Below are 14,808 nucleotides of genomic sequence, written 5' to 3'. Positions count from 1 at the left end.
CGATAAGATAACGTGATAACTGATATCTTCATGGTATTGATGGGTTATTGAAATCTACGAGGACTCTGCATGAAACTGGTGCTTAGAAGACTGTACAATTGGATGAACTCATGCATATGCTTCCCTTTATTAATGTCCAACACCACCGGCAACCCACTGAGCAAACTCCGGATCTCCAGGCTGGGGAAAAAGCCCCCGGTCATTTTGATTGTTCAGTGCCGCTGGGTTGGCACCTGGATCCTCGTTCGGCCTCTGCCTGTTTCGCTGCTGCCTCAAGTATACAAGTACAAGCAACGTGGCCGCCAACGTGACAATAATGAGGCCTTCCAGAACGCCCTCATCAATGTCGAGTTCGAGGTCATCATAGTAACCATCGTCGTGGCGGTGTTCATCAAGACGACGTGGGTCTGCATTCGAAGAAAGCATTTCATCTTCATCTTTCAACTGTGAGAGATAACTGGCCTCCTCCTCTTCGTCGTTCTCAATAAATGCTGCAATCCACTCTTTGAATGTTCGGCGAGGCTTTTGTTCTGCGATGTCGATCAGCATGTAAACGGGTATAAACTGTTAAATCATCTTAGATATCCTTACCTTCTTCCTCTCGAATGGAGTTGACCTTTCCATTCGTGATCTTGTTCCAATAACTGCGTATCCGCAGCTTTATCAGACTTAATTTCACAGGCAGATAAGCTTCTGCATTTGCTTCGAGCGCCAAGTCGTAGTATCTTTTGGCCATGTGGAAGTCTTGCTCCACGGCAACTCCATTCTCGTGCATCCAGCCGAGGTTCCAGTAGGCCTGCGCACTATAATGGGCTTCAGCGGCGGTATGATAGCAGGTAGAAGCTTTTTCAGGATCTGCTCCGATGCCCCTTCCGCTGAGATAATAGTCACCCATCTTGATGAGCGAGTCGATATTGGCCTGTTTGGCCGAACGTGTCCAGTAGATCAGCGCTAGAGCAGCATTTCGAAGCAGAGAAGGACGAGTCTTCTTAGCCCCAGGTAGAATAGAGTCGAGCGGCAACAATGAGCGCTGCTCATCGAGCAGGAATGCTACATTTGACTGAGCACTTTCGTAGCCCTGCTCTGCAGCCATCATGGCTGGGATCAAAGCTGCTTCTTTATCGCCATTCTCATACGCGGTGTTTGATTCGGCAAACGACGAGTGGATCGCTTCGGCACGCTCTGCGACCATCTTATAATACGATGCGGCCATGCCACAGTGCCGTTGCCGGCCGATGCCATTGTTCGACAATTCCGCCAGGTAATAGAAGGCTTCCATGGATCCCCAACGAGCAGCCAGCTCGAAATACCGTGTCGCCGTGGCGACATCTCCCTGATCCAGGAATAGAGCTCCAAGTCTGGTCTCCGAGGCTGGATAGTCCTGATCGGCAGCTGATTTGAAATACGATGCGGCCCTGAAGGCGTCCTGGGGCACGCCGTACCCGTGAAGGTACATGAGTCCGATCTCGTGCTGACAGAGCGAGTCGCCGTTGACCAGTCCCCGCTTAAACCAGGTAAGAGCGTTGTTGAAATTCTGCTCGACGCCTTCGCCGCGAAGATACATCAATCCAACGTGGCCGGCTGCTTTCGAAGCAAGTTTATCAATCCCCATGGGATGATTGGGATTGACTGACCCGTCCTTGTTCCAGTAACGTCTCGTTACCTGCTTGAAGTACTTCATTGCCTTTCGGAAATTCCGAGGCAAGCCTCGTGCCCCGTCGTAGTGTAGCTTCCCCAAGCTAAACGTGGCCTTGAGTTCCCCCTTACGAGACATCAGGTCCAGGTACTCTAGAACATCCTCCAAGCTAGCGTCGGTACCAGACTGGACCCCATCACGCTGTGCGTTAGGCCCTGAGCTTGAGACACTGGCACCCTCGCCGTAAACACCGCCCTCCTCGTCCGCCCACCGATATGCTTCACGAGCCATGCTGTGGCCACCGGGCGGCCCAGATCGAAACCACTGGATCGCCTTGTCCGCCACTTTCTTGTAGTAATACGTCGCTTGATCACAGTCTCTGGGAGTCCCGATACCAGCATGGTTGCGATACGCCAGCGTCATCTCCGACCTCGTGTTCCCTCCTTCCGCAGCAAACGTATGATACAACAATGCCTTCGCCTGGTCGCGTTCCACCCCGTCCCCGATGCCGGTGGCGTACATGAAACCGAGCATATATTGCGCTGTACTGTTTCCAGTCAAGGAAGCAAGGCTCTGATACCACTGGAAAGCGCGTTTGAAATCGCGCGGATGTGTAAAGTTGCCATAGAAGTTCATTTCCGCTAAGAGGAACATCGCATCGGGATTCTCATCCTCCTCGGCAGCCAGCTTGAGTTCTTTCACGGCTCTGACGACATTCGGATCGACTCTTCGCTTCTCAGTTGTCTCCGATTGAGGTACATTCATGAATAGGATGCGGAATACCTGTTGGGCGTAGTGCAGGGCGTATCCGACGAGGCCAGATGGCTTCTCAGATCGGACGGCGGAAATCTTTATTCCATGGAGGATTCTGAGGGCTTTTTCGACACGTTCTATGATGCAAATCATGTCAGTCGCCCTTCGATCATGTCCACAGATCGGCATCAATAGCTTCTTACCATGTCCGGGCCACATGTGAGACTCCTCAGCCTCGCCCGCAAATTGGCTTCCATGCTGATATGCTTCGGAAATCACATCTATTGATGTATGACTATTCTCTGACTGAACTTTCGATTCAACCACAAGCGCCTGCAGCAGCACTGAAAATTAATCGCTGATCGTCAGTATAAGAACCTCGGTGCCACCACCGCTGATGGAGTGGGATACTTACGGAGCGCCAGAGGCAGGAAACGCCATAGCCATAAGTTCTTCATGTTGCCTGGCAAAACTTGGTAGTATTTGGGAACAATAAGAGGCACATTGCGATTCCTCTTCTCACAATTGACTGGAAATCGATCCACCTCGCCAACAGTAGGAAATGTGGTCTCGATGACTCCGGGGAAGCTGGCCCGTCTTATTATGAGCTCACGCGGGAACGGGCCACCTGGCGTTGCGGAGCTTCATTTTGCCGATGGACATATCATCACATATGACATATGTCACGCCTGCAATATACGTATGTCATCTTGTCAAGATAATCATGCCCTGCGATGAAATTCCTACATTGCTCAATAACGTCTTCCTTTATGAAAAATCCTTTATTTATCCATTCCTTCTTTAATCCGTTTTAGGCTAGGCTGTGTACATGAAAAGAACAAGCAGCGGCAGTAATACAATCATTAACGACGTCTTCGAGGGGACCAAAGCATTCGCCAACTCGAAGCGATGATCCACAGACCATTCAGTTCTAAAGCCATCGTGGTATTTCAAGCTCCGAAGGGAAATGGAAGGGCAAAGAATGAGAACAACATGCATCGCCAGCCCAGAAGAATGTATCACAATTTCAGCAGGGTGGCTCGAATTATTGAAGAGGAAGAAAAACATTCAGGCTGAAACGTAAGGAAGAAAAAAAAAGGCATGCATTCGAGAGAGGCTGCTGGCGCCCATATTGAGGATGAAATAACCAACCAAGTCCGCGACATCAGATGCAAAATGTGTTCTTTTTTATGGATTGTTCGATAGAATTGGATGATGGTACAGAAGTAGAATGGAAGCCATAAAGAAGTACCTGAAGCACTTGCTAATCTCACTGGCGTGGAGACCTGTGAAGAATGTTAGTCAGATGCACAGGTATGAATCAAGTTAAGGACGAGGATACGTACGAAGGGCTGAAGGCCGGGGACGTAGGACTGTACCCAGGGGACGTGGGGCCTCCCGGAGACGTCGGCGATCCAGCAAAGTTAGGCGACGTAGGTGAGTACGTCTGCGGGCTCGTAGGAGACCAGCCAGGAGAAGTAGGCGTGTACTTAGGAGACGTAGGTGAAGTAGGTGATAGGTGTCGACCGGCGCCACCAATAGCAGGACTGGTCGGGCTGTAGCTAGGCGACGTGGGACTGAACGCAGGAGAAGCCGGGCTGAAGCTGGGTGACGTAGGGCTGTAGTTGGGCGATGTTGGTGAGAACCCTGGCGATGTGGGAGAGTAGGACGGAGACGTCGGGGATGCCTGTCCATATGCCGGCGACGTCGGTGAATAGGCGGGCGAGGTCGGAGCGAACGATGGGCTGGCAGGAGAGAAGCCAGGGGACGTCATGAAACGAGGGCTGGTAATGCCCATGCCAGGAGACGTAGGTGAATAGCTTGACGTTGGAGAGTACCCAGGAGACGTTGGATTGGCGCTGAACGGGCTGCTGGGTGAATAGCCCGCGGGGCTGGTAGCAGCGGGGCTGAAACCACCTCCAAAGCCACCCGTAGGTTGGTACTCTGTGAAGCCGCCAGGAGACTCGGCACCCGCCTGGCGAATAGGCGAGAATGCAGACTCTGGGTCGGGTGTACCGATGTACGCGCTCTCCTGCATGGGCGAACCAGTATCGTACTGTGTGGCAGCTCCATCGGAAATAATTGCATCCTTGGCCCCAATGGCTCCCATAACACCGAATCGTGCATTGTTCGACACAACAGTATTGAGGAGGTTCTGGTCAAGATAGAGGTCAAACTCTCCTGTACCGGCCGGTGCCATCTGTCCCAGGATCAGATTCTCTGACACACCGCGGCAGTCGTCGAGTTCTCCGAATGCTGCAGCTTCCAGCAGAATCTCCACCGTCTCTTCGAACGAACACCGCATGAGGGCACCGTTGTCAGCACGATTGATACCGTGGCGAGTGACCGGTGTCAGATAGCCTCGCACCGTCATGACGTCGACCAGGAGCGCCAGATGCCGGTGGTTGACATAGGAACCGTCGAAGGCAAGCACTTGCGTCAATTCCCGAAGCACAGCAGTACGGGCAGCTTCAATACCAAAGACCTCAAAGACCTCAATAAACTGGTTCGAGTACGTGCGAGTAGCGTCGACTCCAGGAACAGCCAGGACCTCACCAAGGGAAGAACCACTGGTTTCAAGAACCCATTCCTTGCAGAGCGGATCGGTCTTGCTTGCAAACAGGCTGCCATCCTCAAGAACACGAACTTTGCTCTTCTCGTTAATGAAAGCCCGTTCGACTCCTTGGACACCACGGAGAGTGAGAGTATCCAGAAGATGCTGCTCCAATTTCTTGAGAGTGACATCGTATTCAATGTCTTCGTCATCCTCGTCTTCCTTGTAATCCTGGATTTGACGGATACGGATAACCTGCTCATCGGCGTTGTTATCACTGAAAATAACCGCGATATCCTTGGGGTAAGCCTGCTTAATCCTGGCAGCAACATCTTGCACTGTAAGACCCTTATCAAGGAGCTTGGGCCGACTGAGAATAATACGAAGCAACCACTTGGACTGTCGAGAAGAGGCGTCTGTGACATCCTCCGGAATGATGAAGTAGGACTCGACCATATCCCTATCATTCTCAATGACCGTGGTCTGGATGTCCGGGTCGTAGTAGATCTCAGTGGCTTCTGTAACGGATCTCAGGCTGGTATGCTCAACAACGCTTCGCAACTGTTTAGCAGACTCCTTATCGTGACATTTGTGGGGCAGCTGGTAAACGGTCATAGATGGCGTCTTGATGTTGGTAGCAACGTTGAGAATTTCCTTGAGACGAGGAACACCAAGGGTGACGTTTTTCGACGAGACACCAGCAAAGTGGAAAGTGTTCAAGGTCATCTGTGTAGCGGGCTCACCAATAGACTGAGCGGCAAGCACACCAACCATTTCACCAGGGTTAGCACCAGCCTTAGCAAATCTGCTCTCGATAGCACCAATGACATGCTGGAAGGCGAGCTTGTTCATCGAGTACTCAGTGACAAGCCTGCGGAATGCAAGGCGACTGCGAAGCTGTGCCTTGAACAGCAGTGTAGCGTTCTCCTGCGCCTCGCGCGAGATCGGATCGTCGCCGCGCACAACTAACAAACGATCGAGCAGAGAGCGGACTTGAGGGATGACTTCAGCAGGATGCAAATCGCTGATGGCCCCTTCACGTATCCGGAATGTGCTCCTGGCAGTTTCAAGAATTCTCTGCACGTTGATAGGAAGCTGCATCATCTCATCATCTTCTTTTGCGACAGTGCGCAGGAATGCCCGGTCTTTGAGCAATTGCTCCCATTCCTCGTCTAGATATCTCTGGACTTCGACATCGCCGGCGATTTCATTGGCTTGTTCCAAGACTTCAGGTCCCAGGCTCCTCTCAGGATCCATGAGATCGACACGGAATCGTTCTCTGAACTTCTCATCAGAGCATCTGATGATGTCGACCCGCTGGTTTTCGATGTGAGCACCATCGAGACCGTCTTCTCCGTAGATAAATTGTATCACATCACCCAGAGAGTTTCTGACAGTGCCATCATACTTCACCATGACCTCTTCCAAAGCCTTGACCAGCTTTCGCTGAATATAACCAGTCTCAGCAGTCTTGACAGCAGTATCAATCAGACCTTCTCGACCAGCCATGGCATGGAAGAAGAATTCAGTTGGGGTTAGACCACGCAGATAAGAGTTTTCCACAAATCCGCGAGATTCCGGAGAGTAGTCATCCTTGGTGAAATGGGGAAGAGTACGATATTTGAATCCAAATGGAATACGCTTGCCTTCGACGGACTGCTGGCCCACAACAGCAGTCATCTGAGAGATATTGATCGTCGAACCCTTAGATCCAGACCGGGCCATCTGAATGGCGTTGTTGAGATCCTTCAAACTCTTTTCAGTCTCGCTACCAGCTTCGTCACGGGCATTGTTGAGCGCACGCGAAACCTTGCTCTCAAAGGTCTCTCGAACGTTCATACCAGGCAAGGGCTCCAAGGTATTCTCGGTGGCGCTTGCTGTGATAGCCTCAACTTCCTTCTTTCTCTCGCGCACACAATTCTCGATTCGTTGAATAGTGATAGCGTCCGGAATGGTGTCACCAATACCTATACTGAAACCATTGTGCAGCAGCCAGTAGTTGACAATGGTTTGTGCACCATTGAAGAAAGCCACTGCAGTATCCGGTCCGTACTCATTGAAGATTGTGTGAATGACACCACCACCGCTAGCACCAACAGTCTTCTTGGAGAACATTCCATACATCAACTGTCCGCCATGGATAAGCAAACCACCGTCTGTCAAAGGCGAGAACTTCTCTGCCAGAGCAGAGTTATCTTTCTCCACGCGCAACAGATTCAGACCAGATGGGAGAGCCATGCTTATCATCTGCTTTCCAGTCCATCTAGGTCTAGGCTTCAGGATGGCTGGTGGAGGGATAACTCCATCCCAGTCTGGAACCCACAACATGATGTTCATGACCTGTTCTTTGGTCAGGAAGACATCGCGTCGGCAAATCTTGTAAATACCGCAGAGAGTATCTTGCACAATACCCATAAGGGGACCGTTACGCTGGGGAGACACAATATTCATAGGAACCAAAGCGAGCTGCTTCAACTCCGCGCGAGACTCCTCACTCTGAGGAACGTGCAAGTTCATCTCGTCGCCATCGAAATCGGCGTTGTAAGGAGTGGTGACAGACAGGTTCAGTCGGAACGTCGAGTATGGCATCACACGGACACGGTGACCCATCATAGACTCCTTGTGAAGGGAGGGTTGACGATTGAACAGAATGACATCGCCATCCATAAGATGCCGCTCGACTTTCCAGCCATACAGCAGTTGTTGACCTCCAGCTCTTCGGGCATGGCGCAAGTCGATACGCTCCCCATTGTCTCGAACGATATACCTTGCTCCGGGGTGTTCGTTGGGGCCGTTGGCGACAAGCTGCTGCAGCTTCTCGATGTTGTACGGAGTGACGACTTCGGGGTAGGTCAGAGTTCGAGCAATACTCCTTGGTACACCGACCTCGTCAAGTGACAGGTTCGGATCACCAGTAATGACAGTACGAGCCGAGAAATCGACACGCTTGCCCATCAAATTCTGTCTCAGACGACCCTCCTTACCCTTCAGACGGCTTCGGATGGCCTTGACCGGTCGGTTCGACTTTTGCATGGCCTTCGGCTGACCGGCAATATCGTTGTCCATGTAGGTGGCGACATGGTACTGCAAAAGCGACTCGAACTCGCGTACGACGTGCTCAGGAGCGCCTTCCTGTTCGCATCGCTGGACGTTCTGATTCGCTCGGATAATCTCAGCCAACTTGTAAGTCAGATCATCCTCACCGCGCTGGCCGCTGGTGCTGCCACCGACAAGAACACTGGGACGGACAGGAGGAGGAGGGACAGGCAGAACGGTGATGATCATCCATTCAGGACGAGCATAGTCGTTACTCAAGCCCATGATGCGAACATCTTCGTGAGAAATGTTGCGGAAGACATTCAGGGCCATCTGAGGAGTAATGACCTTCTTTTCCGGCTGCTGCATTTCGTCCTCATCCATCATGCTCTTGTTGGGCTTCCATGTTCCAACCAAAGTGATACCCTCTTTACGAATGGTAGGCTGGGCGTTACCGCAACCACCATGCCTCCGGATAGGCTTGGAGCTCTCTTTCGAAAATGGCTCGTCCTCGTCTGGCGGGGGGTCTGCTTCACAGATGAACACATCCTTGGAGAGTCTCCAGATATGGTCGAAACGTCGCTTGGGATCTCTCATGCGTAGGGCTTCTAAGAATTTGCTGTCGGACTGGTTCTATGTCAGCATATCATGCCATGTAGGATTTGCCATCCCAATTAGGGATGACTAACCGTATCGGCTTTGATCTTGCCACAGTTGTGGCAGACAGTCTCAAGAAGTTTCTTGACTTTGGTCAAGAAACCTAGATGTATAGCGTTAGCTTCTCAGCCTGTGCAACAGATTCGAAGACAGCCAACGTACCGATGTGAAAGACTGGAGTCGCCAGCTCGATGTGTCCGAAGTGCCCAGGACACTCCTTTTGACCTTCTTCGCAGGTCTCACAGTTCCATTGCCGGTCGATCGTACCCAAGCGAGGATCGTTCAAACCCTTTGTCCGCGGCCGCATCCGTTGTTCGTCCTGTTTATCATTTCGCCTTGTCAGCCATCCCACACCACAAGCCCGAGTCAACAGAAGCCAAGTTGTACGAACCATCGTCTCTGGATACTCAACATGCACCACGCTCATCCTTTTGATCTCCTCTGGAGAGAAGAGTCCAAATTGGATCTCCTTGATAGTGCGCAAAGGCGCCTTGGAGTAGGGAAAGTAAACGTTCGACATGGTGGCGGTCGTCGGTTCAGGATGTGATACTCGAGGAAACGAAGCGGTTTAGCGATCAACGACACGAAGGTTCCTAGTCGCACAAAGTAAAATCAAGCAATACTAGAGCGTTAATAATCAAGCGTGCTCAAGCGACGATGAAAAAGTTTGCGAGCAGCTGGCCGGCTGAGGCCTTTGGCAGCCCTTGCCACGAGGGCGCCTGCGACCTGGTGTCCCCGAATCCGCGAAACTCGGGGGTAAAAGGGCGGGAAGAAGGATATCTCGATCGAGTACGGCGAGGCCAATAGCCCGATGAGAGACAGGTAGATGTCGCGATGCGAAACGCGATGATCTGGAGGGTTGAGGGATGGGCAAGCAGCGTGTCGAGATGATGAAAGGGAGATGGTTGGATGTCACTTCAGTTCGGATGGGGCACGAGTTTTCTTGAGCCGCAGCCAGACCACTAGCGCGGTGCCCGCTAAAAGTCAGCAGCGCTAAATCAAAGAAACTTGGCAGGTAGCAGAAAAATCAAAGAGTTCGATTATATCATCCAATAATGTTATGCACTGGATAGATCTTATGGGTCTCTGAAGATTATTTTTAATTGGCAACTGACCGCCCAGCGACGGCCCTCTCATATAACCATCCAACCAAAAGATTCATTCACTTCTTATCGCTACTTACTGACTGTGCTCGCGGATTACTAGCCACCAAGGGTGCTGGATGAATCCTTCACAATCATCCCTCCTGGCCTCCCTTCAGGCTGGGAAATTTTCTCCCCTTCACTGCAGTCATTCTATTCTCACCTGAAACCCCGCTGGTAAAACACAATGAATTTATCGCTTGTTGATCCTTTTGTCCTCGCCCAGGACTATCCCGACACCTTGACGGAAAAACTGAGTCCGTTGGCGCTCATTTCACTTTCTCAATGCGCCCTGGCTAACGAGCGACAGGAAGCGGGCACGCGACATGTTTGCGCTTCAACCGCAAAGGAGATTACCTTGCTTCAGGACGAGTGCGTACATACCTCTTCCTTTAGACCCCTCGACCTCGAATCCTCATTGACACCTTGTGTTCTAGGTGGACGGTACTGTGGTTATTTTTGATATAGAGACAAATGGAGTTGCGCGGAAACTCCGGGGTCATACCAGACAGATCCAATCTCTCAGGTGGGAATTAGTCCCCCGCGGAGTCGACTAAGAGAATGCCATGCTGATAAGAAGGAATAGCTGGTCTAGAGATGGACGATACCTCCTCAGCTCCTCCCAGGACTGGAAATGCATTTTATGGGACATGAAAGATGGTTCCCGCGTTCGCACTGTCCGATTTGAGGCGCCTGTGTACATTGCAGAATTACATCCTTTTAACCAGTGAGTGTCCCTTGCTCCTGCAGGGGTTAGAGTCCTGTCTAAAGCCAGTCCGATGGTCGCAGTTTACTATTCGTCGCTTCGCTCTTCGAAGACCAACCAGTCCTCGTGGATATTTCCTCCCCCAAACCAATCAAGCGAATACTCCCCTCCGCTCCATTTCGTCCTCCCCCATCCGCCTCGGAAGAAGTCGACCCAGCCGTGGCCGCCAAACAAGCCGCGCAAGATGCAAAGCACTCGACGTGCGTCACAATCTTCTCGGCATTTGGAAATCACATCATTGCAGGCACATCCAAGGGCTGGATCAACATCATCGAGACGCAGACATGCACGACCATCCACTCGACCCGGCTCTGTAACGGTGTGGTCATTCTCCTCCGTTTGGCAAGCAACGGCCGGGACTTGCTCATCAACAGTTCCGATCGCGTAATCCGCACCATCATCATGCCAGACCTGTCGCAACTAGGGATCGACCTCGAGCCCGCGAACATCAAACTACAAGTGGAACATAAATTTCAGGACGTGGTCAACCGACTAAGCTGGAACCACGTCACCTTCTCCTCTACCGGCGAGTTCGTCACCGCCTCCACCTTTATGAATCCGGACATCTACGTCTGGGAGCGAAGCCACGGCTCCCTCGTCAAGATCCTCGAGGGTCCCCGTGAAGAGCTCGGCGTTGTCGAATGGCACCCGTCGCGCCCCATGGTAGTCGCCTGTGGCCTAGAATCCGGCTGCATATATACGTGGTCCATCGTCACGCCACAGAAGTGGTCCGCCCTGGCGCCCGATTTCGGCGAAGTCGAAGAAAACGTCGAGTACATGGAACGCGAGGATGAATTCGACATCCACCCGGCGGAGGAAATCCACCAACGGCGTCTCGATCAGGAAGACGAAGTCCCCGATGTCCTCACTATCGAACCGATAAAGAGTGGCGCGGACGGTGAGGCGGAAGCTTTCCGCATGCCGGTTCTCCTGGACATCTCTGACAGCGAAAGTGAGGAGGACATAGTTGCCGTGGGGCCGGGGACGATGCGTCGCCGGAGTCCCGGTGCAGGTCGGGAGTGGATGAATCCCAATGGAGACGGAGACAAAGAAAGTAGCAAGCCCGGTACTGGTCGAGGTCAAAGGGGCCGACGGAAATAAGCTGATCTCCTCTGTATTATAATAAACATTCACGGTCATTTGCAGCAACTTTTGGGGGATCTGCAGAGTTTGATGAAAGCATTTTACGGTGGTTCATAGCCCACATATTATGACAGGAACTAAAGAATTGGGGTATTCCCCAGATCTTCCAAAAGGGTGGATTTGCGAAGGGTTCTGACCACAAGTTTAGGGCATGATTTGAGATCAAATCCAATGTATTGGCTGGGTGTCCTGTTTGGTATCAAGGCAGTTGCCTGTGCCGTGTCATCAACATCATTATAGTCAGTATTTTCTTCCAAGAATTTTATCTTCAAAAAGACCAAAGACGGGGAAAAGCAATAGCAAGAGGGATGTAATGCCGTCCAGACAATAAGGCAAGGTGATCTGGTATAAAGCCACCATAAACGGCAATGTCCTTCCCTACAGAACGCCAGGGACATGCTATGAAGTGGAGTGCAACTATCGCGACCCATCCAGCCAAAAGAGAAGGGTTTTGTCAATGCCTCCCCGCGAGATCCAATTCGCTCCTATCTTCTTCTGCCCAACCAGCACAAGAGTCCTCGTAAGACAAATTCCATGTCTCTGGTGTCACGATATACTCGAGCCAATTCCGATCATGACTCCCGCGGCATGGGTTGTGAATGTGGCGGCAACGAACTGCGATGTATATATTTCTTGACCGTATAGAAAGTCCTCGAAAGCCAACAATCAGGCTTTCTCACGGACGGGAAACGGGGTAAACCTTCGCTCCAGAAATTTCATGCGAGCTTCTAGGGGTTTCCGCGTGCGCATGAATCTGGTATCGAGCGGGGAAGGATGGCCGATCGTGGGATTTCGTGACCGAGATTCTAACGCTTGTGGGTTCGCCGGGCGTGTGCCGCATGGATCGCACGGGTGTCTGAGACGTTCGGTACAGTTTTGCAACAAGAAAAAAGCGAGTAGAAGGAGGAAGATCGCTTGTATCGGTTTTTTTTTTTAAAACGATGGGTGGTTCAATCCGAGCGCGAAGAACCACATTCATGGTGCAGTTTCGCCGCCACGATCTGAGAGGATGAAAGGACGAAAGCTTGATCTCGGTCAATTGGCCAGGGGCTTTCGAGCCTGGTATATATGTAGTATGTTGTAAGTATGGATCTCTTTATTGAAAGCCTCCGACTTGACGTCGGCTGATATTTGCTTGATTCGTTCCATGGGCCAACCGAACACCCGGCTGAAAGGGGCCAGGCTCATCGTCTCAATACTCTCGGAGATGGCTAGGTTATACCAACGAGCCACTCTTCTTTCATGCTCGTCCTGATGCCAAGGGTTGAGAGGGAGTCCAACCATTTGATGGTCTATTTCAGTAAATCCAGCCTCCTGCAGGTTTCGGATCGTTTCACGCGAACTGTGGGCGACCGGCCGCATGGTTTCCTCCGTGGCTTGTTTCAATAACTGGTACCATTGCCGAATCGCCAAGCCTTCCAAGGAGCGATCATCGCAACGGGGTTCGAAATCGATTTCCACCTGCTCAAACCAGGCACCGGGACGAAGATGGGAGTAAATCCTCCGATAGAGATTGGGCCAGCTTGCGACGCTGCCAGAGCCCATCTGCATGTGAATCAAATCCCACGAGTCCTCCCCAAGAGCCCAAAGGCTTTCAAAGTCGAATGGTGCATAAAAGTCGCAATTTTTCGGGTGATTGGGAGGCTGTATGGGGGCCAAATCTACCCCAACGACGAAAGCGTCCGGATACTTGTTGGCCACATCGATCGCCCAAATCCCTGTCCCACAGCCCAAATCGAGAAACCGGCCGTTGGTGGGATGCGGGGCATAGATCAGTCCGTCCGAGACTCTAGCCACGGTGAAAAGCTTGTGAAAGATGTCGAGACGATCCTGCTCCTGCTCGTCACACGGCAACATGTAGATTCCTTTGCGGTATCCATGATACGTTCGTCCGTTCTCCTGATAGCAAGGGTATCTGTCAGGATTCCTAAAGGGAGAAGAGAGGAAAAGCAAGGTTGTATATTAGTCACCCAATGGTAACAAAGTTGCAACATTAACAGCTTGACGGCAGTCAAAGGAGGGAAAATCAAGAATATCAGAGGACAAGGGAAAGAGTGATATACTTGCTACTGGTAGAGTTAATGCTTGGGGATCCATTGGCGTGCCAACGACCAGCGGCCGGGTCTCTCTCTGCAGCCGGACTTCGGTCTGTGATTGTATAGATATCCATAGCATCAGAGTTATTTCTTGAGCGGCTTAGGCCACTGAAATCTGTCGAAATAGATCCGCGAATGTTAAGTGGCGGGGAGGCCACCATCGGAGGTCGCTGTCCACCCTGCCCGTTGAGAAACATCAGGTCGAGGAGGTCCAATCGGGTTTGTGAGAAAAAAAAAAAAAAAAGAAAAGAAAAGAAAAGAAAAAGGAGAAACAGAAGGAGGATGTTGACGAGGAGGGAAAAGAAGGAAAACGCAATGTTGACAGAACCGGAATCAGTCGTTGTGAGGTATGTGGATAGAATATATGGTGGCTATATCACAGATCAAAGCCAACATGTAGGAAGGAGGACAAGGCTGAGCGCAGCGGCTGCAAAAATACTGCATAGATGAAGGGACAAGGTTATCGAAGGGCGCAAGAGGTCTTTTGACGAGGAAGAAACACATAGAATCGTCACACACACACACGGCACACAGCAAGGAAAGGTAAGATTGAGTGATACACGGCACTTCGAACTCAGCTGAGCACCCAACGACAGAATCAGAAGGTGGTCAGCTTAGCATTTGGGAGGCAAAAGGTAACAACAGACCTGAAGCGCTGCGGCTGCCTCCCCGCGGATGACCCAAGCCTCTGGAGGAACCACACAAGAGCAGTCACGACGCAACGATGCAGGACTCTGGGCTCAGATGGTCTCTAGCGTCTGGATGTAGGCAGACAGAGTCAAGGTATCTAATGGATTAGTGAATCAAGATCAACCATGGATCGATGATGGACGAGGAAGAAAGAACCTATTGAGACGGAGCGAGGGGCGGTTAATTAATGCAAGAAGAGTAAATGACGGAAAGGAGATTTAGAAAAGAGAAGGAAAAAAAAAAAAAAAAAAAAAAGCAAGAAATATTATCAAAGACAAGGGAAAAAAAAAAAAACAACAAAAAACCAACCATATATCAAAGAGGACCAATGCGAA

General features: G+C 51.2%; 3 protein-coding genes across 3 annotated transcripts; 1 reads left to right on the top strand and 2 right to left on the bottom strand.

Moving 5' to 3' along the window:
* Positions 1-129: 129 nt before the first annotated feature.
* On the bottom strand, positions 130-9,156 carry CDV56_101063 (DNA-directed RNA polymerase II core subunit RPO21; the record flags this gene model as incomplete). Its single annotated transcript, XM_026754682.1, has 8 exons — positions 130-530; positions 592-2,526; positions 2,593-2,733; positions 2,805-2,977; positions 3,736-8,606; positions 8,669-8,739; positions 8,799-8,955; positions 9,028-9,156. The coding sequence occupies 8 exons, from the start codon at positions 9,154-9,156 to the stop codon at positions 130-132; spliced, it is 7,878 nt and encodes a 2,625-aa protein (XP_026610657.1).
* Positions 9,157-9,965: 809 nt separating this feature from the next.
* On the top strand, positions 9,966-11,645 carry CDV56_100669 (Set1-mediated histone H3-K4 methylation subunit Swd1; the record flags this gene model as incomplete). Its single annotated transcript, XM_026754288.1, has 5 exons — positions 9,966-10,035; positions 10,089-10,150; positions 10,216-10,304; positions 10,365-10,505; positions 10,568-11,645. The coding sequence occupies 5 exons, from the start codon at positions 9,966-9,968 to the stop codon at positions 11,643-11,645; spliced, it is 1,440 nt and encodes a 479-aa protein (XP_026610656.1).
* Positions 11,646-12,722: 1,077 nt separating this feature from the next.
* CDV56_100372 (class I SAM-dependent methyltransferase) lies at positions 12,723-13,586 on the bottom strand (the record flags this gene model as incomplete). Its single annotated transcript, XM_026753991.1, has 1 exon — positions 12,723-13,586. A coding segment is annotated over one exon (864 nt), but the record flags the coding sequence as incomplete, so codon positions are not given.
* Positions 13,587-14,808: the final 1,222 nt, after the last annotated feature.

The sequence above is a fragment of the Aspergillus thermomutatus genome, assembly GCF_002237265.1.
Source record: "Aspergillus thermomutatus strain HMR AF 39 chromosome Unknown NODE_290, whole genome shotgun sequence".
Lineage (NCBI taxonomy): Eukaryota > Fungi > Ascomycota > Eurotiomycetes > Eurotiales > Aspergillaceae > Aspergillus > Aspergillus thermomutatus.
Note: the sequence above shows the minus strand (reverse complement) of the source record. Positions and strands in the feature narration are given on the sequence as shown.